Source organism: Ipomoea nil, unplaced genomic scaffold (assembly GCF_001879475.1).
Source record: "Ipomoea nil cultivar Tokyo-kokei standard unplaced genomic scaffold, Asagao_1.1 scaffold1622, whole genome shotgun sequence".
Classification (NCBI taxonomy): Eukaryota; Viridiplantae; Streptophyta; class Magnoliopsida; order Solanales; family Convolvulaceae; genus Ipomoea; species Ipomoea nil.
Genome location: NW_017618050.1, coordinates 600,048 through 622,636, shown reverse-complemented (window position 1 = coordinate 622,636; position 22,589 = coordinate 600,048). Strand labels below are relative to the sequence as shown.

Below are 22,589 nucleotides of genomic sequence, written 5' to 3'. Positions count from 1 at the left end.
CATACCATCTCATCCTCTTTTATACAATAAAGACATCTTATTAGTGTATCAGGTTTTAAAATATTGTAAAATTTCTGAAAATAAAATCAACAACATCTTAAACGAAAAAATACCACAAAAATCATCCATCAAAATGTTGCTAAGAAACAAAAGGATACTCTAAGCATCTCATCCGACCAACAGTCCAACATGGCAATGGGCAACTAGTAAACGTATTTGTTATTTTTATTTTTATTTTTCAAAATCTCAAAAAAAAAAAAAAAAAAAAAAAAAAGAGTAAGACTTTTAGTAGCATTCTAAATATCTTTACTTTGTGGTGGTTTTGTAAGGTTTGACGCATACAGCCACAATTATAGTTGAAAATCGCCGTCCGACCCGTTACGATCAAAGGCGATGCAAAAGGCAAAGTTATTCTTCAGAACGGCACCGTATTTCCATAAGCGCACCGTCTCCGGCCTTCTTACGCGTCTGCGCCTCCACTATTTTCATTGTGCTTCATCATTCCCTGCAGTCAATTTCAACGAAATTCTAAGAGATTTTGATCAGGCTTGAATTCCTCTTCCTCATTTTCCCAACTTGATTACAGTTTGTTGCATATTCTTTGCGTTCTTTGATTGCATGATCTGTGAAAATAGACGAGATAATTTTAATCAGTTTTTCATGCAATTCATACGTTCCTTTTATATTTTGTTGTATATTTTTACATGATCAGTGGAATTAATAGTGTTTGTGTACTTGAGTTCTTGAAATGCAAAACCGATATTTTGCTAAGAAATGATGATCAAGCTTGTGTTATGATGTTACTGATCATTTATGTGAAAGAGAAAGTGAATTTAAAATAAAAATAAAAATCACATAGTAAATCCTGTCAGCTAATGGGCACTGTACAGTATATGTAAATTTCTAATAGAGATTTTCAATTTCTACTGCTTGGAGTTTATGGGTTGGAGAAAACAGAGTTTGATACTGTGATACCAAGAAAAAATTACCATAAGATTAATGGTATTGTCAGGGAAACCTTGGATGCCACTATGTGCCAATGCCAGCAAGTCTTTACTACTTGTAAATGATTTGGTTGTCTGTAATTTTAGTTCAAAACACACATTCATGAAATCTTGAATAGTGAGCCTCCACCTTTGGTTTGAGTTTTCATTTCATGCCATCTATGGAAGCAGTGAATCTGTCAGTTATAATTCAATGAAGCTTGTCAATTCAATTTCAAATGCTTTTGTAATGTTATTACTTTAGGTCTGCAGACTGCATAGATAGTTAGATACAGTGTCCCATATCTTCAACAATACTCTTCACTTGACTAGTTTCTAAGATGTTTTCTTTTTGAGCTTTTTCATGATCACTAAAAACAACTGTCTTATTTTCTTTTTCTTTAATAAAGAAAATAATTTAATTGAGAGTTCACCAAGTGGTAAATAGTAACATTATTAAACCTTTTTTCTTAGATATAATTTTGATAGTTCTGTAGAAAACATGCCTCATATGGTAGTAACTTGGCATATCCTTTTGTGTGATGTGTTTCTCCATTTTGTACCAGAAATAGGTTTTGCCACCTGCCTTTGACACATGGGGTGGGGAAGCATCTACAAGAGACGATTTAAAGTTTTTGCTTTAACTATTTTTATCTACCTGGATTACAAGGTAAAATTTTGTCATTGGAGATTGGTGGATTGATGATGATAGATTCAGTTTTTGAGGGAGAACCCATGCACATGCATACACACACAGATTTAATATTTCTGCCTTTCATAACCAAAATTGAGGAAATGTTTCTTCTTTTTTATGTATTTGTTTTACTGAAGGCATTACAGAAGAGAGAAAAGTGGATAAGCAAGTTGAAGATAGATGCTCTATGGCAAAAAGCTCATGAGCGGAATGCAAAACGTATCCTCAATTTGATGATAGAGTTAGAAGGTCTATGGGTGAAATTTGGACAATACCTATCCACTCGCGCCGATGTGCTTCCAGAAGCCTATATATACCTGTTGAAACAGTTACAGGACTCTCTTCCTCCCCGCCCTTTAGAAGAGGTTATAGTTCCCTCATATCTGATCTTTGAACCATGCCTGCACGTGAAAAGAAAGAAAAAAAAATGACTATACAAATTAGAGACCAGAAAATATTTTTCATCTGTAACCTTTAGATAGTGACAATATATGCTTCATAATGAGTGTACTTAATAGTTTACTGATTTTCCACTGCTTGTGTGGGCCCTTGTCTATTCATGCCTTGGGTAGGCGTGAATTTATTTGAATATGCAGGTTGACTAAATGTGTTTGAGCAGAGTAGTGCTTTGGCAACTTAATACGGCTCTTTGCTTTGCTGCTAATACTGCATACCTTTTTCACAGTCATGCACCTTTGAAAGCCCAATTAATTGTCTGTGTAAATTGTTTAACCAATTTTTGAACAAATGATGACTACATGACCATTAATTTGATGATGTTTGTTTTTGCACAGGTTTGCCAAACTATACAGAATGAGTTGGGAAAATCCATGGATGATCTATTCATGAATTTTGATGGAGTTCCTCTGGCAACAGCTTCGGTAAGTTCCTAGGTTATATCCACGCATAAAACAATAAACAAAGAACTAGGAATCTGTTGGATCTGGGTCATATATAGATGCATTGTTGCCTCTGATGCCCGAAATGTTGTGAGCTCTTGAAGTACTTCCTCCAATGCATGTTGCTTAACCATTTCAGATTATGAATATTCCAAAACCAACATTTTGGTTGAACCACAGCCATCTATTTTTCAATACATTTTTCTACACATGGATTGAAGGTTAGGAATTACTGTTTCAATAATTTGAGGCTGTTGTTGCCATAATGGAAAGACTGGTGATGTTGTATTTAGTTGAAAAAATGTTTTCTTTATTGAGGATTTCGCTGTTGCAGTGCAATTTTGATGAAAACAATTATTGTTTCTTATAAAATGGTTTGAATTGTAGAGCAGGATCTTCCATAGGGATAGAGTCCATAGTTTGCTTGATATTAGCTTTTTATATTAATCTCTAGTAAACAAAGGAAAAGATTAGGTCCACTGTGTGGAAAGTTCCATCATGTTCTGTTATCCTCACTGCTTATTCCACCTCCATGCAGATAGCGCAAGTTCATCGTGCAACTTTGAGTGATGGACAGGAAGTTGTTGTCAAGGTTCAGCATGATGGTGTAGACAAAATAATATTGGAGGTTCTTATTGTTTGCTTATTATTGGTTTTTATTTTATACTTTTGTGTTAAAATGCTTTGTTGTAGAAGTGATAGTACTTGGATCCTGTATGGTCATTAGTAGTGTTGCTTCTTCTGCAGGATCTGAAGAATGCGAAGTCAATAGTTGATTGGATAGCATGGGCAGAACCACAGTATAACTTCAATCCTATGATTGATGAGTGGTGCAAAGAAGCACCAAAGGAACTAGACTTTAATCATGAGGCAGGTGTGCTATAAATTACAGCATTGTTCTGAAATTGGTTATCTGATATCTAATGCCTTTTGTGTTTTTTTCTAGAAAATACTCGCAAGGTCTCAAGGAACCTAGGCTGCAGAAAGAGATCTAATCATGATGAGCCTTCTAATCTTGTTGATGTATTAATTCCTGAAGTTATTCAGGTACCTTATTATAAGCTTCCAATGAAAGCTGAGTGATTCTGCAATTCTTTTTCGAGAACTTAAGTAGTTCTTTACTATTTTAATGCCGGCATGAGGATGGTGGAGAGAAACATGGCATGAATAGCAATATCAGTTCATGACTCATATGCAGTGATTGCATTGTTGAAACATAGCTGTCACTTATGGCATTAGAATGGCTATTTTTAAATTTGATTTTAGGAAGGTTGGCTAACTTCCTAAACCCAAATATAGGAATCACAGAAATCGGTATTAGGAGTTTGCTTGCCAATACTTATGTACACACTCCCCTATCAATGATGTATACGTCAATACAAAGCTAATTTTTAGGTGTTTGGATGTTGATAAGAGTAAAGAGACAGGATGAATTTGAATCAAGAAATCTAGGAGATTATGATATTATAAAGTAAAACCAAAGGAAAGAAAACAAGGGAATTCTAAGAATATCCCTCCAACAAGAATAAATTCTTGCCCACAGCTACTTAGAGCTAATTGTTCCAATCCTACCGGATGCCCTCTCTTCTAATAGATGGTCCCTATTTATAATCTATTACCATATGTAAAATAAGGTAGGAGCATCAATTACTGATTACATAATTAGTCAATCCCTAATTATACGCTCCACAAAATAAGCAAGGATTTACCTAATCAGTCAATCCCTTATTCTATGCTTCCACTAGAATGATTATTTGATTACTTTCCTTTCCTGCCTGATTTGTATCAGATGTTCAGGTGGCAATACACTAATATTTAGGTGTTAAGAATTTTGAATCTATGGTGTTTTCAAGTATTATCTGAACATACTTGATAGGGGTTCACACAGCTTTATGCACCATCATCTAGTAGTTGCTTTCTTAATTCAGTTTCCTTGTCTTTTATGAATCCCAAAGATTGTAGGCTTTCAGTTTTACTCTGACGTCTCCTGTAATCTAATTTAATATAAATGATAAATGCCTCTCAAAATTGTAACTTTTATACATGCAATTGTATTTGTATCAGAATCTGTAGTTTAGTATACTCCATAACCCCAAGTGTATGCCACTTTTGCTGTTTAGGCAGAGTTTTAGAGCAATTTTTCGTAAAGACAAGTGAGGTTAAATGTAGCTTCTTTTTTTCCTCTTTTTTTTTTTTCAAAATTTGAAAATTTTTAAGTATATAAGTGGGCCCCATTATACTTGTGTAAGAAAAAATTTTCTATTTTTGGAAAGTGGAGCTGTGGAGAACATTTTGGGAGTAATTGGGATCGACTAAAAAGGAAAGTAAGATATGTAAAATGGAGCATAAAGAGTAATATTTAATTTTCCATATGCCGGTGGCTGGTGGGGTTTTTAAGGATTGTTGACTTTGCTGGGTTTGCTCAAAATTACTTACGTTTGATTCTTGCTACCAGTAGTCCCCCTTGGTGGGCAATTTGTAAATTTTATTACAAGTCCTCTTTGCGGCTAGTGGTATGTCCTAACCCTAGACCAAGGTAGCCTCCCCTTTCCTAAATTTTATGTACCAAAAAGAATAATAAATAAACTTGCCAACCCACTGCCTCATGATTTCTAATAAATGGATTAGAGTAATTTATGGACTTCATTTATCCTCAAAAGACCACAAAATATGTCATTTCATGGGCCATGTGAAGAGATTTGACCAGAGATTGGTATGAAAAATTATTTGATATATTATTACTAGACTAGATATGAAAGCAGAAGCTTGTCTGGCCAGATATTCAGTCAAAGCGGGGTGTTATTTGCTTGTGATTTTACTTTACTGCTACTCTCCTCTTCTATTATCATTTTATTTGATCAAGTAATGAACACTCAACCCAACTCTTGCATGATTTCATCTTTTACACTGCATATAACTTCTTTTCTTTTAATTTGTTGTTTGTTTGCTCACCATTCCACAAAGGCAGTCAACTGAAAAGGTTCTCATACTAGAGTACATGGATGGTGTTCGTTTAAATGATTCTGAAGCACTCCAGGCTTTAGGTGTTGATAAACAAAAACTCGTTGAAGGAATCACACGTGCATATGCACACCAAATTTATGTGGACGGCTTATTCAATGGTGACCCACATCCTGGTGTGTTTCCTTCTCTCTCTTCTTCTGTCCTCTCTTTAACTCTATGCAAATGTATATGTACCACTATTGATTCATAAGACACAAAATGAGTATCTTTTACTTTAACATCTGATTCTTTTATTATTTTTATTTGACTATTAAAATTAGGTAATTTTCTTGTAAGCAAGGAACCTCCACATCGTCCAATTTTGCTTGATTTTGGGCTCACAAAGTTACTGTCAAACTCTACAAAACAAGCTCTTGCAAAAATGTTTTTGGCTTCAGCTGAGGTTTGTCATTCTTTAAACATAATCCTGACTGCATTAATGCCTACAATTAATGATCTTCAAATTGAAATTTCCCTTAGATAGACTCTAATGTGATAACTACTCACTCTGTGATCATATGCCAAGTTCATATACAAAACCTTTCTATTAGAATCTAAGATTGGGCTAAGGTTATTCAACCGGGCTGTAATGCACATGGGCCAAACCACACTAAAGGATTGAATCTAATCAATTAACTAGTTTAATCCAAACCTTATAAACCCAAATGTTTTTCAACGTGGGATTCTTAACACTCCCCCTCAAATGGACAACTGGGCTATTTTGAATATAACTATTTGACCACTTACAATTGGATTGGACCCTTCCCCTAAAACGGAAGCTTTGGATGCCACCAATACCATGGACAAACAATCGGGTGAACTCTGGAGTCTGGACCAAGCAAGCTTGCTACAAAAACTTGGTGTCATAAAGTGGACTGAACAAGCTCTGATACTATGTTATAATCTAAGATTGGGCTGAGGTTGCTGAACTAGGCTTCCGTACTAAAAGATTGAATCGATTAGCTAGTTTAACCTATGGCCTTATAAACCTTTTCTCTATTTTTTCAATGTGGGACTTAATACTTTCAAATGAATGCTTATGCAGCTGTACTCACAGTTGAGTCCATTTAGCAATGGAAGAACAGGGTGATAATTCCCATGCATTTTTGAGTGATGGATTGGTTGTCATGAACTTTATGGACAGAAATGATTTTGATGGAATAACTTTATCACAAATGTGTATCTTCTTTCTTTTGTTTCATCATCTCTATATGCCTCATTCTCTATTGCTTGTCCAATTAATAAAATTGTTCTTTCCTACCCTAAGAATAAATTATAGGATATAATGAGCTTCAAGATAAATTTTCGTGAGGATCTGCTATGCTCATGCAATACTTTCATATCAATTAATTGATGATCAAATGAGATGTTAGGAACCAGTCATGCAACCACTACCATAATTGCACCCTTGTGATAGCATCAAGAAATATGATATCACTTGCCACAAACTGGGAACTGCTAGCCTGATGTATACTCATCACATTGTTATGCTCTGTATTTTTTGTGAACTTTAACCTCAACAAAATGTCAGTATCCCAAGTAACCAAGTTCGTATATGTTTTTAGTTGTCAAATATTATCTTAATTACTTGTTGCACACACTTTGTCAGTCAATAATTTCTAACAGTTTCTAGTTTGCTAGATAGGCACTGAATCTACTTCCATCTTTCAGGGCGATCATGTGGCCCTGCTGTCTGCCTTCGCAGAAATGGGACTTAAGTTCCGCCTTGACATTCCAGAGCAGGCTATGGAGATAACAACTGTTTTCTTTCGCTCTTCAACACCTGCAGCTGAAGCTTTCGTGAGTATTATATCCTTTTAATAATGTCCAACTATTTATAGTTTACTGATTGACCCATCTGAATACTGATGAAGGATAACATGAAAACATTGACTGAGCAAAGGGAAAAAAATATCAAGGTCATACAAGAAAAGATGAAATTAAACCAAAAAGAAGTGAAACGTTTTAATCCGGTAAGTGAAATCATTTTGCTCTTAGTGGCCTTAAACTGGTAATATCTATCAGAAAATAAACTTAGACTCGAGCAATATTTTTTATCCCCAGGTTGATGCATTTCCTGGTGATATAGTGATATTTGGCAGGGTCCTTAATCTGCTTCGCGGTATGTAATATACCTTCCTGGAAGATTCTGTCTTTAGACAAATTCTTGATTTGTAATGCTCATTTAGTATTTGTCTTGGTTTCAGGACTTTCGGCAACAATGAATGTCCGTATAGTTTATATTGACATCATGAGACCATTTGCTGAATCTGCATTGAAATGGTAAGTCTGTTGTGTGCTTGTGCTTTTGGCTTTTCATTTGGTGCGTCTCTCATTTTTAGCTGTAAACAAATTTGTATCAGCAACTTAAATAAAGGGCCAATGGTCAATTCACAGTGGATTTATGATACCCCTATCCATTCTGATGTTGAGGCTAAACTGAGGCAGCTCTTAGTCGAGCTTGGAACTGCTGACAAAGTACTTGGGATTCAGGTATGTAGTAGTGGTTGCCTTATATACAGTCTGATAATGTGGTATTTCTCAAAGTTTCATGATGATGTAGATCTCTCTATATTTTCTTTCAAACAATATATGGAGTATATTTAAAAGCAGAGGATACACAATGGTGAAGATACTTTTCTAAATAGAGGGCAGAACTGAAGATGATTTTATTCTTTGTTATTGCTAATGAATATATTCTTGTTTTTGTGATGTCTCTGAAGGTTTGTGCCTACAAAGATGGAAATGTGATCATCGATACTGCTGCTGGCATGCTTGGAAGATATGATCCAAGGCCAGTTCAACCTGATAGCTTATTTTCTGTATTTTCAGTAACAAAGGGAATCACAGCAGGAATGCTACATTGGCTGGTTGATAACGGGTAAGTTTTAAATGGGTTTTAATTAACACGTGTTGATAGAATATTCAACAGTAGGGCAATTTATATCGTGGACCAGGATCCACAGTGCAATGTGGACCCTGGTCCAATACACAGAATTTGACTTCATAAGGTACATAATTCATGTTCATAATACACATACACATAAACACGATATAATGAACATGAATTATGTGCATTATAAACATGAATTCTATGTATTATGTTAAGTGTTTATGTGTCCTCAGCTATATAATACACATAATTCATGTTCATAATACACAGAATTCATGTTCATTATATCGTGTTTATGTGTACGTGTATTATGAACATGAATTCTGTGTATTGGGCCAGGGTCCACAGTGCCCACAGTGTACTGTGGATCCTGGTCCACAATATAACGATTGCAACAGTAGGCTGTAGGCCCTTTGTACTCCAGAAAATATAAATCGTACATATGAGGGTATCTATTTGAAATGAGTTACGTAACAATTTTGTATTTGCCTTAATTAGGTGAACATTTTTTGTTGTCTAATATGTCCATATTCCCACCTTACCTCTAAACCTCATGTTGCAAAGCCATCAGATCCGAAATTTTTATCACAACACCTCTAAACCTCATGTTGCAAAGCCATCAGATCCGAAGTTTTTATCACAACATTTTTTTCTTGAAAGCCTGTTTTATCAGGTTAAAGTTTTTGGGTTCTTGAATGCCTTTTCTGGTCCAATTCAACAGAAGAGTGTTACTAGGTCAATTTTTAAAAACAGTAGGGAGTCCTTTTATTTTTTTGTTATCAGCTATCAGAGTATGCGCCAACAGTAAGTCCCTATGTGTTACCATTACTTCTAATAAGAAATTGCATCTGTTCTCCTGGCAGCAAACACCATTTATTTCTATCCAAAATTGAATATTCAATTTTCTTCTCTGGCCCATACCTATAATAATTTCCCAAATACCTAAAATTTATTCAATGTTTACTGATTTCTAAACTTTGTGAGAGTCCACTTTCAAACATCAAAACAAATAAAATAAAATAAAAAAAACTAAAACTAAAACTTCCATCTTATTTCTTGGCCACCTAATGCTAAACTTTACTCAATATATTTATTTGAATTTCAATCTAAACAACTAGAATAAGTTATTTTAATTTAGTAGTTGTGTAAATCAAAATAGTACATTCAATTTAAAACATATTCTCTAACTTACAACTATTTCATCTCATTTTCTAAAAGGATTTCAATCTCTTAGTGTAGAAATTTTATTGAGAAATGGGCTAAAGGGAAGGGATCTGCATACAAGAAACAAAAATTTAACAGAAAATTGTTAGTTATCTAACCAATACAAAGACCCAAGTCCAATGCATTGTATCCAACACAATCTATGCATGCCATGTCCAATTCATCTCCACATGAGAAATTCTTCCTACATATCCAGCGTTCTCCTTGATGTTCTCTAGCTACAATTTGGAGTAAGTAGTATCCATGGCACATAAAAACTAGATTTCCCTTTACCTCTTGGGCTAACAGCAATAAACGATGTAAAGCAGAATAGATATTTTACTATTCAAATGGTTTTTGTAGACAAAAATCTGTAGCTTAAATGTGCATGAGTGCAAGGTTCTAAGTACTGGTGCACCCTACAGTCCAGGACTTAAACATGCAGCTCTAAGTTTTTTTTTTTTTTTTTTTTTTTTTATGGTGTCCTTAGCTCTTACATGATCTAACTTGTGTTAAATTGTTGTGCAATCAAAGGATGGTAATTATCTAATAAAGGTACCATCTTTTGAATGTTGAATAGCCTAACCCTAGATCTAGTCATAGTAGGCTTGTCTGATGCTTGTATATAAATATATAAGGACTTTGTACAGTGTTTGATACCAATCGTTATATCCTACACCACGGCGCACATAGCACTGTGTACCGCGCGCCTCCCAAAACGACGTCGTTTTGGGGTAGTGTTGGGAGGCGCGGTAGGAAGTTGCTGAGATTATGTGTATTTGTTCATAACGTTGTGTGTATTGGTTCATACAGTTATGTGTATTTTTTATACAATTATGTACATTCTTTTTATACAATTATGTACATCCGAATCAGAAAATTTGTGTGTATTATGTTAAGAGTTGATGTGTATTATGTTAAAAGTTTATGTTTATTATGTATTATGTTAGATTATGTGTATTATCTTTTAAAAAGAGTATGTATATTTTGTTATATAATTATGTACATTCATGTATAACATTATGTGTATTCTAGTATAACATTATGTACATTCTTGAACAGCGGGTTTTTTTTTAAAGAAAAAACTACTGCCATTCACTGGGGCGGGAAATTTCAAAAAAAAATAATAATTCTGGGCGCATAGTGCAACGCGCGCCGTGGTGTAGGATATAAATTGCCGTTTGATACATAACTGTAAAAACCTTTGTTGTTGCACACCATCAACAAGAAGCTCAATTGCTAGCTAGTAGCTGGAAGACCTCCTTTTTCTTACGCAACATGAAGAGTTTGACCTACCTGTTACTATAATTCTATAATATCCTTGCTCTTTCTTCGGTGGTAACCTATCATAAGCATTTCATAAAAATTGAATACCACATGTTACTTCTCTTCATTAGCTTTGATTTCTGTTAAGAGTCCCACATGAAAAAAAAAAAAAAAATAAGATGGAGTATATGGGTTTATAAGGTCATGGGTTAGACTAGCTAATTGATTGTATTCAATCTTTTAGTGTGATTTTGCCCATGTGCATTATACCCCAGTTGAGTGACCTTGGCCCAATATTGGATTATAACATGGTATCATAGCCTTGTTATAACATGGTATCAGAGGTATCAGAGTAACATGGTATTAGGGCTTTGTTATAACAAGGTATCAGAGCCTTGTTCGGTCCACTTCGTGTTTACCCGGTTGTCTACCTGTAGTATTGGTGGCGTCCAAGCTTTCGTTTCAAGGGAGGGTCCAATCCTAAACCCGCTTGTTCGGTCTACTTTAGTGGCGTCTAAAGCTGTTAAGAGTTCCTTATTGAAAAAAATAAGAGAGGCCATAGGTTAGACTAGCTAATTGATTATTCAATCTTTTAGTGTGGCCCAGGTGTATTATAGCCCAGTTGAGTGACCTTAGCCCAATCTTAGATTATAACAATTTTCAAGGTTTGCTATCTTGTTTCTCTTTGCCTATGTTCCTTTAAATGCCTTAGTGAGGAACCAATAATCAAGATGTAATAAACTCTTACGCATAGACATAAATCCGGTTATTGTCAACTTTGCAATAATATATGATGATACAATACATAACAGTAAGGAACTGTTTTTTTCTTGAAGTTTCAAAATATTAAATAGAAACTTGTGACAGACAAAAAGCCAACTGGCAAGAGGTCTTTGGTACTGAAAATACAAACCTAAGTTGGAGGCAGCATTTAACTTTTGCCTCACACTAGCATACCCTTTGGAGTATTAGCATTTGGAATTAACCCAATATCTTAATCAATTGTCGTCATCTATCTTCTGTAATAACCATTCAAAATATGTCATCTAGCAGAAAACTAAGGCTTGATGAGAATGTTGCAAACATTTGGCCGGAATTTCGATCAAATGGGAAAGATCAAATAAAGGTTGACATTTGTCTCTCTTAAGTTTCTTTTTTTCCTTTATGTTGTTCATATCCTCTTTACTTAGTCTCTTTGGTTGGCTAGATATAAATTTGCAATTTAATTCTGTTGAGAAATATAATCATGATATCAGAGTAAATAACTGCATAGTCAGTAGAGTTCCTACATGTTTTCTCTTAACGACTAAATCAGTTGCTCATGGATGTTATGTCTCTCTGTGCCAGGTTCACCATGTGCTTAACCATACATCTGGTCTGCATAATGCCCTTGCTGACCTGACTCGAGAAAACCCTTTATTAATGACTGATTGGGATGAATGTTTGAACTGCATTGCCACGGCTACCCCAGAGACTGAGCCTGGTCACAAGCAACTATACCATTATTTGTCTTTTGGCTGGTTATGTGGTGGCATAATCGAGGTATTAGCACATAGTTTTGTACCATTACTTCATCCTTTTATTTCATTATAATAATTGTTTTTTCTGCTTACATTATTTGTTTTTGAGAGAACCAGAAGAATTATTTGTCAATGTTCCTTAACACAGTTTGGCATGAGAAATAAGAGGGGTTGATGAAAGGGAAGTAAATGATAAGGTTTCAAGCTAACTCCCTCTTTGGTTAGGAAGTCAAACATGATTGGAACGTAATGTAAACAACCATTTTAAATCTGATGAGAACTTGATGGGTGGTTCCTTCATTTCATGTTGTTCACTTGTTTTTGGCTTCTCTACTAAACAAGTGAACAACAATCTTTGTATCAAAGATAGCCTTGGTTTGAAGCTCAAAGCGTCAATGTACTATTTCAAGTGCCTTGGCTACATAAGAATCAAGATCTCCGTTCTCGTCTCTCTACAGAAATAGTTGAAGTTCTGATTTTAGTTTCAAAATCATAATCCTAGCAATGTACAAAGCTCAAATTGTCCAGCTCACTTGCAAATTTTGTTACCATTGTTCAATTCCAAGTTTAATTTTGAAAAGGAGAAACTTTTAAGTAATTCACAAATGGCTTATCTTTTAGATGTGATTTCAAAAGTATGAAATTTTGCAGTCTACATTCTTGTCTCAACATTTATAATTATCTCAGTCATCAATCCTATTGAACAGCGTGCATCTGGAAAAAGATTTCAAGACTTTCTTGAAGAAGCATTTATCCATCCTCTTAAGATTGAAGGGGAGCTGTATGTTGGAATTCCTCCAGGCATGGTTCAAACTTTCTAATACTTCTTTACTTAGTTTGAATGTGTTGATGGACATGCATGCCAGATTTCATTACAACTGATCACTTCCATTAAATAATATTATTATCTTTAAGCATATACTAATGATAATGAATATCGAATGTGTTCTAGTTAGTAACTTCTCAGAGACAAATGTTGCTCTGTCAATAAAAGTATAGCTTTTGAGAATGCAAACTTCTATGTGGAGAGTACTTATTCTAGCTTTGATATGGCAGTAGTGAAATATGACTAATTTCCTAAATCTATTCAGAATATTCTTATTGTCTTTAATTTTAATGAAACAAGGATGCATTGCTGCTGCAAAGTATTCCACTGTAATTTCCAGAAATTCAACTATACCTTCTGTTTTGAATCTTTTGGGAGAATAGAATTGGCATTAATTGACGGGTTCTGGTGTCTTATGTGCCCTTGGCATACCATGATGAATTTTAAGTTCTAAAGTAAAATGTAAATAACTAAGATGTGTTTGGTTCATGGGTTTAGCTATCAGGAATGGGAATCAAAGTCATTGTTATTGTTTGGTTGACAGATTTTCAGAGCAATTTTATGGGATTTGATTACCCCCTTAATTAGAAAACACATTCCTTAATAAAATAAGGGTTTCATTCCATTATTCCCCTCCTAATTGGTAATTTGATTTTTAAGTTTGGATTACTGCTTTTAGGTTTTTTTTTTTTTTTGTTTATATTGGTACTTTGGATGTCTTTATATTAGAATAAATTATCTTGATTTTTTGTTCTTGTATTTTTAAAACCTTTATTCCCATTATAGGATCATACATAACCAAACAGCAATATTGGTAATCATTCCAATTCCACCCTACTACCAAACATGCAAAATACTTTCACCAAAATCCATTACAATTACCAAGTATTTGATTCTCATTCTGATTCCGATTCCCATGTGCGAACCGCCGAACCAAACACAAAATATTACATTTACATATTTAGAAGTGCTGCTTGTGAGAACTCTTGAAGCTACAGTAAATTATCTTTGAAATTATATTAAACATGCTTGAAGTTGTTGACCTTGCCAACTGTTAATTGTTTTGATTAGCTTTCTGCAATTCTTTCTTTCTCAAATGTAAAGGTAACAATAACCTTATCGCACTCTCATCCCTTAAGAGAGGTCGGGAGTTCGAACCCCCTCTCGTATGGAAAAACCAATCTGGCCAGCACTTTGCCCCTTAATTGGGTCCGCCCGGTGTGAATGGAGATTAGTCTGAGTATGGTACGGGCTTAAAGGCCCCTTCTACAGTTACGACCTGCTCAGGACACCTCATGGTCTTACCCCAAAAAAAACAACCTTATCGCACGATTTACTTGTTTTTCCATCTCACAGGTTTAATTTTGTTGCTTTAACAATATCTGAATGTTATCAACAAATTCTCTACTGTAGGTGTTGAATCTCGAGTTGCATCACTTACGGTAGATATGGATGATCTCACCCAGCTTTCAGCAATGAGCGCCCGTTCAGACCTGCCCTCGAGCTTCCAGCCACAGAACATTGCCCAGTCTGCAGTTACCCTTCCTATCATGTTTAATGCACTCACTACTCGCCGTGCCATTATACCTGCTGCCAATGGACATTGCTCAGCTCGTGCACTTGCTCGCTACTATGCAGCGCTTGTTGATGGTGGTAAAATTCCCCCACTGTCGTCTTCTTCCATGCCACCACTGGGAAGCCACCGACACGTTCCTAAATTCCCTTCTCCGAAGACCCCCAAAAAAAAGCTATTAGCTAGATGGAGGAAGGCTGATTCAGAAAGCGGTGATAGCTCTGATAGCGATGATGGTTCTAGCAGAAATGCTAGTGGTAACGAGTACGTATTGGTTGTCAATGATGACGACACTCCAACTGACAGCCACAATGCCAAACTTTTCAAAAACCCAAAAATCCACGAAGCATTTTTGGGCGTTGGAGAATATGAGAAGCTGACCTATCCGGATGGGCAGTTTGGGCTCGGTTTCAAAAGGATACACTCAAAGGACTCCGGCCTTATAGGGTTTGGTCATTCCGGCATGGGTGGATCCACAGGCTTTTGCGACATGAAGAATAGGTTTGCTATTGCAATAACACTAAACAAGTTGTCGTTTGGGGGCGTGACTGCAAAAATAATTCAGCTGGTTTGCTCGGAACTTAATATACCAGTGCCTGAGGAGATTTCCATGAAATTGGAGAGTGAATCTAGTAATTTAGCTCAGCCCATTATAAACTGATATAAGCTCCCATCTCATTTTTGTTATTGTCAGATAGTAACATTATTATTACTTAGTTGTAGTAATATAGGTAAATCTCAAGTACTGACAACGATTTTGAGGTGTAAAATGGTATTTACATATGAAGGTTCTTATATTTACAAAAAAAAAAAAAAAAAAAATGGTATTTACACATGAAGGGTCTTATGTTCATACCTTCATCACACTTTTACCACTCCAGTGGCTGTTGTAGAATATTGTATTATTGATGAATTCTTCTTTTGACTGTAATAAGTAGTGATCGCAGTTGTGATGAACATTCCTTTCTGTGCAATAGTAAAAAAAATAAAGTCTGATATTTGGAGATTAGATTATTGCAATGACAAATTCCTGTGAATATTTTTACCTTGCGCAAAACCGTGCGCTCAAGATTTGTAAAAAATGTACGAGTTGATTGTATTTAACATGTCAGCTCGAAGTTTGCAACAATTATCTTGTTTTTTCCTTAATTTAAAATTGTTGATCATCCAGGCTGATGAATGAGATTATTATTATTATTATTATTATTATTATTATTATTATTATTATTATTATTATTAATATTAAGCATAATGAAGTATTTTGATTAATTGTTGACCCATGTGCATTATAGCCCAATTGAGTGACATAAGAGTATAACAGTTATACAAGAACATTGACAAAAATGTACTCCGTATCATTCTTTTTTCTTTTATTATACAAAGACTAGACTAGTAATATCTGTAATACTTGAACACTCTGAATCAGAAACTATTGTTAACTAGACTGTAGATTGCTATGGTTGAAACCATTTAACAAATTAGAGTACCTTTCTTGATATCTCTGTGCATTACTAAATAAATGTTCACATAGTACAAAGCAAATATTCATATCATATGAATCTCTGACAAACCTGATGAAAGATTGTGCATACAAGATGTCATTCCCATTCAAAACTTCCTTCCCTTCCATCTGTTCTTGTCCTGTGTATGATTGGACTTTGCGGTGTAGCCTCCATGCTTGAGAGGGACCAGTGGCTTAATGTACGACAGCCCAGGGGAATGTCGTTTCTCTTTTGGCAGTGGTTGTAGCTCCGGCAACCAGTAAGCTACAAACTCCCCTTCTGGGTCATAGTTTTGTGCCTAAAAAACACCACTCATCAATTATGAATAACAACACATGATGACCAAATTATACAATTAGACTGTATTTATAGCCTCTGACTCAAGCTCTAGTTGTAATCTTTTCATTTTTCTTTTGACTAAATGAAAATGAGTACTAAGCTTTATGCAGTAGATTTTTGACTCGCATCAAATTACTCTTCCACAGATTACGGGGATACTCACAAATCTTATTATATTCATACGCGTGGTCACATTGGAGAGTGTAATTAACATGATTGGTGCATAGTATGCAACAATTCTAGTATTGATATGTATATAATATAAAACACACAATATCGGGTAATCTATGAGCAAAAACTGACATTTCCACACCCATAATATATATATATATATATATATATATATATATATATATATATATATATATATATAGATGCTAAGACTTTTTAAGCACACTTACTTGCTTAGGAATACTAAAATAACGGTCCTCTCTTGGGTCATTGCCAACACCTGAATGGAGAAGAACAAATACAACACTGAATTGAATTACAAATACTTTATCATAGAAAACAATGTTGTCTGGAGCAAGCTTAATGTTATTAAGTACTTGACTAATTTAAACCCCTTTTTCAACAGGTTGTAATTTTTGAACAAATGAATCAATAATATCAAATAAGGAAAATTTAAAAATATATATATACAATATTCTCAACTGTCAAATGATGATCCTAATATTATATTTCTGATGGCAACAAAAGGTATCTACAAGCTAAGGGATTCTCACAATGTCATGTTTGTCAATGAGTAAAATTCTTTGAAAGAATCATCTCTACTGAAGAAGGTTAAGGATTACCACTCAAGATTCAAGAACATCATTCGTAAAAGAACTATGTCCCATGTAGGGAAAAAAGGATTAATCACCTGCCCCATAAGTCCAATTACCATAATTGGAGCATGGATCATAATCCAAGAGGCATGTCTCAAACCACTCAGCTCCCATCCGCCAGTCAATGCCCATATCTCGAACGAGAAAAGAACAAATAATCTGTCAAAATAAAATGATATGTCAGAGTTCCAAAGCGTTTGGCTATTTTCTTTTCTGCATTTCTTTAGGGAGGGGGTGGAGAAGTAAAATGATACTTTCTTTAATCTTCAAAGAAGAATTGTTTTCTAAAGGTTGTTCCAGCTAATACCCTTTCAGATCATACTAAATAAAATGCAAAGTACCTGACGCCCTCGATTTGACATGAATCCAGTAGTCAAAAGTTCTTTCATATTGGCATCTATCAGCGGGTACCTAAAATTTTGGTTATGCAAATGTAATGAGACTAACACAATGAGAAACAACCTTTTACAGATCACTTTCTTGGTGCATTTATCTGGGTGACTAAGGAGAAAAGGGGGGATGATGAAGCAAAGAGAAGTGAGAATAAAAGTTGAATAATGGACTAAACAATTCTACTGCTTGATAGCTGCAAAAGTTTTCTGTGCAGCATCTCAAATTCTGGATAGAGGATTTACCCGGTCTGACCATTTCTCCAAGCATCAAACAATCTCTGGTCTTTGCTCCAATTAGAGTTTAACTTTCGAGGTCCACCTAATTCAGATACAAGTGGAACTAAGAATAAGACGGCAGTAGTTAAGTAGACAACAAAGAAACCCATCATGAATGTTTGTTTAACAGAGACAGATGGGCAGAAACAAGAAAAGGAAGAATTTTGCAGCTTTGCTCCATAAGTGTTATAACAAAGTTATTGTTGAAGTGTTTGCAGAAGTTTCCCCGCAATTTCTGAGTTTACACTGAAGTATTTGCATATACATCCAGAAAACAAACAAACAAACAAACAGAACTCTGTGTTACCTGGATGGAAAAGCGAATTTCCCACTTTTATTGAGAGAAATCTGAAGTAATCCCTCCATATCAGTTCAAATAAAACCCTGGAATGGGAATATTTTTCAGCAGTAGTGAACTAGAATGTATTTGCCAAATATTGATCATACTTCCTAAAGTCTCAGTATCATTCTCTTCACAAGAAAGAGTCATCATGAAGGGAGGTATTACATACCAATATGTTGAAGCGTTTGACAGTCTTTCCTTCTCGTATCTCTTCACCTAACAAGTCAAATCGAAATTTAACTGAATATGAGTATCTTATCAGCAGAAAAGTGTAGGGATTCAGTGTAATGGTCAAAAGATGAGAAGATTTTGTACTTCAGCATGAATTAGGCGAGGAGACAGGCACCCAGAAGCAAGCCAAGGAGAGAATTTAGTTGAATAATCAGGTCCTAGCATGCCATTTCTTGTTTCTTTATATATCTTTAGCAAATCCTGTTGCAGGAAAACATATAAAAATATTTAGATGCTTCATTCTCCCCAATCCTATTAAACGAGCATGACAAATAAAGTCAGACAACTATATTTAATCATTAAGGGGAGGCCGGGAGGGTATACACATTTCTGAAGTATACCATGAATGATACAACCTTTCAAAGGGCATAATCAATTACTTAAATCTTCTAGAAAGCCAACATACGTAGAGGGAAAAAAAAAAACAGACTAAGGTCATTCGCAAAGGGGAACTCTGGAATTGAATAAAGGACACAAATAAATGTACAAGATAGTTCATTCTAATATGACCTATTTTTATTTATTTCTTTGTCCAGTTATACAGCAAGTACTGTATGCTTTTCCATTTGTAACTGGCTGCTAATAGATGGACAAAACCTGGATAAGCCAAGCAAAAAAAGGAAACTTCTCATTCAATATATAAGTGAGACAAAATCCCCTTGCCTTCTTCCAGAAATACTCATGCACCCTACTCAGAGCTGCAGTTTCACCACCTACAAACTTCATCCCTTTAGAAACCTGTAAAATCGGATATCTTAGTGTGTAAACTAAAGAAATCCTTTATTCTGCTTATGAATAGATTAAACAAGAACCTGCCTTTTCTGGTTGGAGACCAAACTGGGTAACTTCAGGAACAGATCCCCACTCTGCAACACTGGGAGAGGGACCAAGTGATGTAGGAATTTTTATGCAATTTCGAATTACCGATTTGGATTCAACAGACTGTAATCATCATCCACCTGGATATTACAAGCCTTTCCTCACAATGAAAATATTGAGTAAAACATATCAGAAGAAAGAAAAATACCTTACGGAATTGGGTATATACATCTGGTAAGTCCTTGCAGTTGAATGGAAGGTCATCTATATGGTACATAGTGCAACCCCAGATCAGTTCTAACCTAGTAGCATTCTTAGAATTTGATGACGATTGTATGGCATCTTGCAAGTTTTTGGAGACTGCTCTTTCAACATTCAGCTCCTCACTGCATGTTTCTTTTTGAGCATAAACCTGCCACAGTAGCCATGCACATCTCTTATGAAATAATAAAGGCAAATTTTGAACCAAGAATTGCCATAAACAGATACCCCAGAAAGAGAAGTCCAGAGATGATCCCTTAACTGTATGTGCATTATATGTCTTTGCAAGTGAAGGTAGGATCTCTTCAGGTTCCCCATGCTGAATTAATAGGTTAAGGCCCCGTTTCATTAAATTCCTTTTCAAATCAGCCAATGACTCTACAATGAATTGAGCCCTCAAGGCTGCCAAACAAAGTACTCTTAAAAATTCTTTACAGCCAAATTCATAAACATGTATTCACGAGCTTTTCTCTGGAGTTTATTGCTTCTGGTACTTTGTTACTTCAAAGCACAAAACAACTGTCTCATCCTTAAGGGAGCTCATGTAACTAAATATAAAATTTTTCTTTTTAAAATCTATTCACGGCAAAGTAAATCTAGTAAACTCATATTCTGACTATAATCTTAACAATTTTGGAAACAAAACATTAGTACTGAACTTTTCTGGCTATGAGAAAATTCACATTCACTTTATCATGATATTATCGCATGTCAGATAGGTAAATTACTAGGCGATACAATCAGATATAGTAGTATGAATGGAAAATAAACTGTTAACTGACTCGGCATTACAATCGGCACTGTGAATAGTAGAACTAACGAAGAGTAGATTGGGAGAATTGAAGTACCTCCAGTTTTGGGGAAACCAAAGTAATGAGTAGTGGAGAAGAGCCTGGGATCTACGCAATACACCGGCAACACGGCCTCCGAGGAAATCCAAGCTTTGTACAAAGCCTCATTGTCCAAAACCCTCAGATCATTCCTGAACCAAACAATGGCAACTCCTTTGCCTCTTCTAATGTCACCACCGTTCGGCGAGGAGCTGTACCGGCTCTGAAAGATCTGTTCCGCCGTCACTCTCTCCATCTCCTCGCAACTCAGCCCCGGAACCTGATGCACCGCCGCCGATCGAGACGAAGACATGTTTATCGGAAAATTGCGAGCGAAGAAGAATAGCGGTTGTTTGGATTGAGCTAAATTGATCGCGGCTCTCGACGTGGAGGAGATTGTAGTGAGGATCATGGCGCTCATTGAAAGCTTGTTGGTTGACAGTTTTCATGGAAAGCGCATTGAGCGGTTGGGAAGCCGACGCGTGAGTCCGTAGAGCGTAGCATTCTGTCTCTCTCGTGGCGCCTTCATAGCCACCCATTGCATGGACTCCATGGAGGGAACTACAAAGGAAGATTTACCTTACCACATCAAATTATCAGTTTTTTCTTTTCTTTTTATAGAATCAAATTATCAGTTATTCATTCAGAGAGACACTTGTTGCGATTCTTTTTTTAAAGTCCAATCTAACATATTTGTAGTATCGGTTTAACACAACTTTTCATTTGAAATATCACAGCGTTACCGTCGAACTACAAGGTACCTAAAAAATTTTAAATTTTAAATATCTAGTTAATATCATATGAGGTGAGTATAGTCATTTTGTCAACGAGTTCTACTACATAGACTTCCAAAATCCTACTCCCTCATTTATACCCCTGAGGTGTCAATCTAAGATTTGTTATTTTCATCATGTGAGTCCACAGAAAAATGTCTACATCAAGAGCATGTGAGAAGGAGTACACGTTGAGAGTTTAAAATGGGAGTACACCAAGTATTTTCCTTTTGTCAACTATCCATGATTTTCAACTTTTAAATGGTCCTTTCGTACGTTAATTTTAGCCATGTAAAGTCATCATTTCAGAAGAATCACCACTAGTTAACATTTGAAAGTTGAAGGACCACGAGTAGTTAACTTGAAAGTTTAAGGACTACAAATGGTTAACTTGAAAGTTTATGACTAAATGTGACAAAATCTCTATCTTCGGAGGACTCAATATGAAATTATGTTACCTTTTTATGAATTTTTTACAAATTTAAAAATTATAAGAAAACATTCAAGAAAAATAGGTAAATACTACATAATCAAGAAGTGGTTTGACAAATGAATAGTAAATTTTTTTGAATGTTAGTAGCTCTATTACATTGTAGTATCTGTTCATATACTTTCTCAACCTACTGAAACACAAAGAGCTAATAACGTCTCCACTGAGGCTCGAACATACAACCTTCCAAATAGAAGTCCAACTCGGGTACCATTAGACCACATAGTCCTGGTACAAATGAATAGTAAATAAGACATGTAAAACGCGACAAAAGGAGTATATATATATAGTATACAAAGATTTAGGCTCATTTGGCATCGAAGTTAGAATATGGAGAGCGAGACTATTGTGTTCGCGTGGCGCTCAAGACTAAGTAAGACTTATGAGCGGTGGATAGTAATGGTGCAACATGTAACCTTGAGCGAGTGTCACCTGTTATGATTGAGTTCCTCAATTGTATTGCGATTTTGCAAATGAAGCGTGAGGTTTGGTGAGATAATTATCAATTGTTATATCGTGCACCAGGGTGCACAATGCATTGTGCGCCCCTAACAAATTTATTGTTTCCTATGTATAGAATTGTATAATATAATACAGCACACATAAACTCCTAACATAATAGTGATAATACACATAATATAATATA

General features: G+C 35.3%; 2 protein-coding genes across 6 annotated transcripts; one reads left to right on the top strand and one right to left on the bottom strand.

The window, feature by feature from the left end:
• Positions 1-315: 315 nt before the first annotated feature.
• On the top strand, positions 316-15,846 carry LOC109191390. Of its 5 annotated transcripts, XR_002055908.1 has the most exons (20): positions 316-546; positions 1,550-1,653; positions 1,815-2,042; positions 2,472-2,558; positions 3,115-3,204; positions 3,324-3,450; positions 3,523-3,623; positions 5,545-5,713; positions 5,861-5,982; positions 7,251-7,379; positions 7,454-7,552; positions 7,644-7,701; positions 7,787-7,862; positions 7,943-8,072; positions 8,303-8,460; positions 11,995-12,067; positions 12,289-12,483; positions 13,169-13,262; positions 14,701-15,648; positions 15,701-15,846. XR_002055908.1 is itself a non-coding variant. In XM_019342033.1 (19 exons), exons 2-19 carry the CDS (start codon positions 1,579-1,581, stop codon positions 15,519-15,521), a joined length of 2,832 nt encoding a protein of 943 aa, XP_019197578.1. In that variant the 5' UTR covers positions 316-546; positions 1,550-1,578; the 3' UTR covers positions 15,522-15,826. The 5 variants fall into 5 exon arrangements, 4 of the variants coding, with proteins under 4 accessions (XP_019197578.1, XP_019197580.1, XP_019197581.1 ...); XM_019342033.1 differs by having other exon boundaries at positions 14,701-15,826; XM_019342035.1 differs by having other exon boundaries at positions 330-488; positions 14,701-15,826.
• A 348-nt stretch (positions 15,847-16,194) lies between these two features.
• LOC109191395 (cryptochrome DASH, chloroplastic/mitochondrial) lies at positions 16,195-21,248 on the bottom strand. The gene is made up of 13 exons (XM_019342044.1): positions 20,699-21,248; positions 20,113-20,252; positions 19,798-20,001; positions 19,587-19,712; positions 19,434-19,508; positions 18,855-18,971; positions 18,709-18,755; positions 18,504-18,580; positions 18,164-18,239; positions 17,870-17,939; positions 17,564-17,687; positions 17,103-17,152; positions 16,195-16,660 (listed from the first exon to the last, which is right to left on the bottom strand). The coding sequence occupies exons 1-13, from the start codon at positions 21,099-21,101 to the stop codon at positions 16,469-16,471; spliced, it is 1,701 nt and encodes a 566-aa protein (XP_019197589.1). The 5' UTR covers positions 21,102-21,248; the 3' UTR covers positions 16,195-16,468.
• Positions 21,249-22,589: the final 1,341 nt, after the last annotated feature.

What these genes read in the sequence shown, in the direction of transcription:
- LOC109191390 (XM_019342033.1), top strand. Translation starts at nt 1,579, where the DNA reads ATGGGGTGGGGAAGCATCTACAAGAGACGATTTAAAGTTTTTGCTTTA. An exon ending in CTCCCCGCCCTTTAGAAGAG is followed by an intron (nt 2,043 to 2,471) that starts GTTATAGTTCCC and finishes GTTTTTGCACAG; the next exon opens with GTTTGCCAAACTATACAGAA. An exon ending in AAGTGAAACGTTTTAATCCG is followed by an intron (nt 7,553 to 7,643) that starts GTAAGTGAAATC and finishes TTTTATCCCCAG; the next exon opens with GTTGATGCATTTCCTGGTGA.
- LOC109191395 (XM_019342044.1), bottom strand. Translation starts at nt 21,101, where the DNA reads ATGAGCGCCATGATCCTCACTACAATCTCCTCCACGTCGAGAGCCGCG. An exon ending in AAATTCGCTTTTCCATCCAG is followed by an intron (nt 18,240 to 18,503) that starts GTAACACAGAGT and finishes TATCTGAATTAG; the next exon opens with GTGGACCTCGAAAGTTAAAC. An exon ending in ATTTTAGTATTCCTAAGCAA is followed by an intron (nt 16,661 to 17,102) that starts GTAAGTGTGCTT and finishes GGTGTTTTTTAG; the next exon opens with GCACAAAACTATGACCCAGA.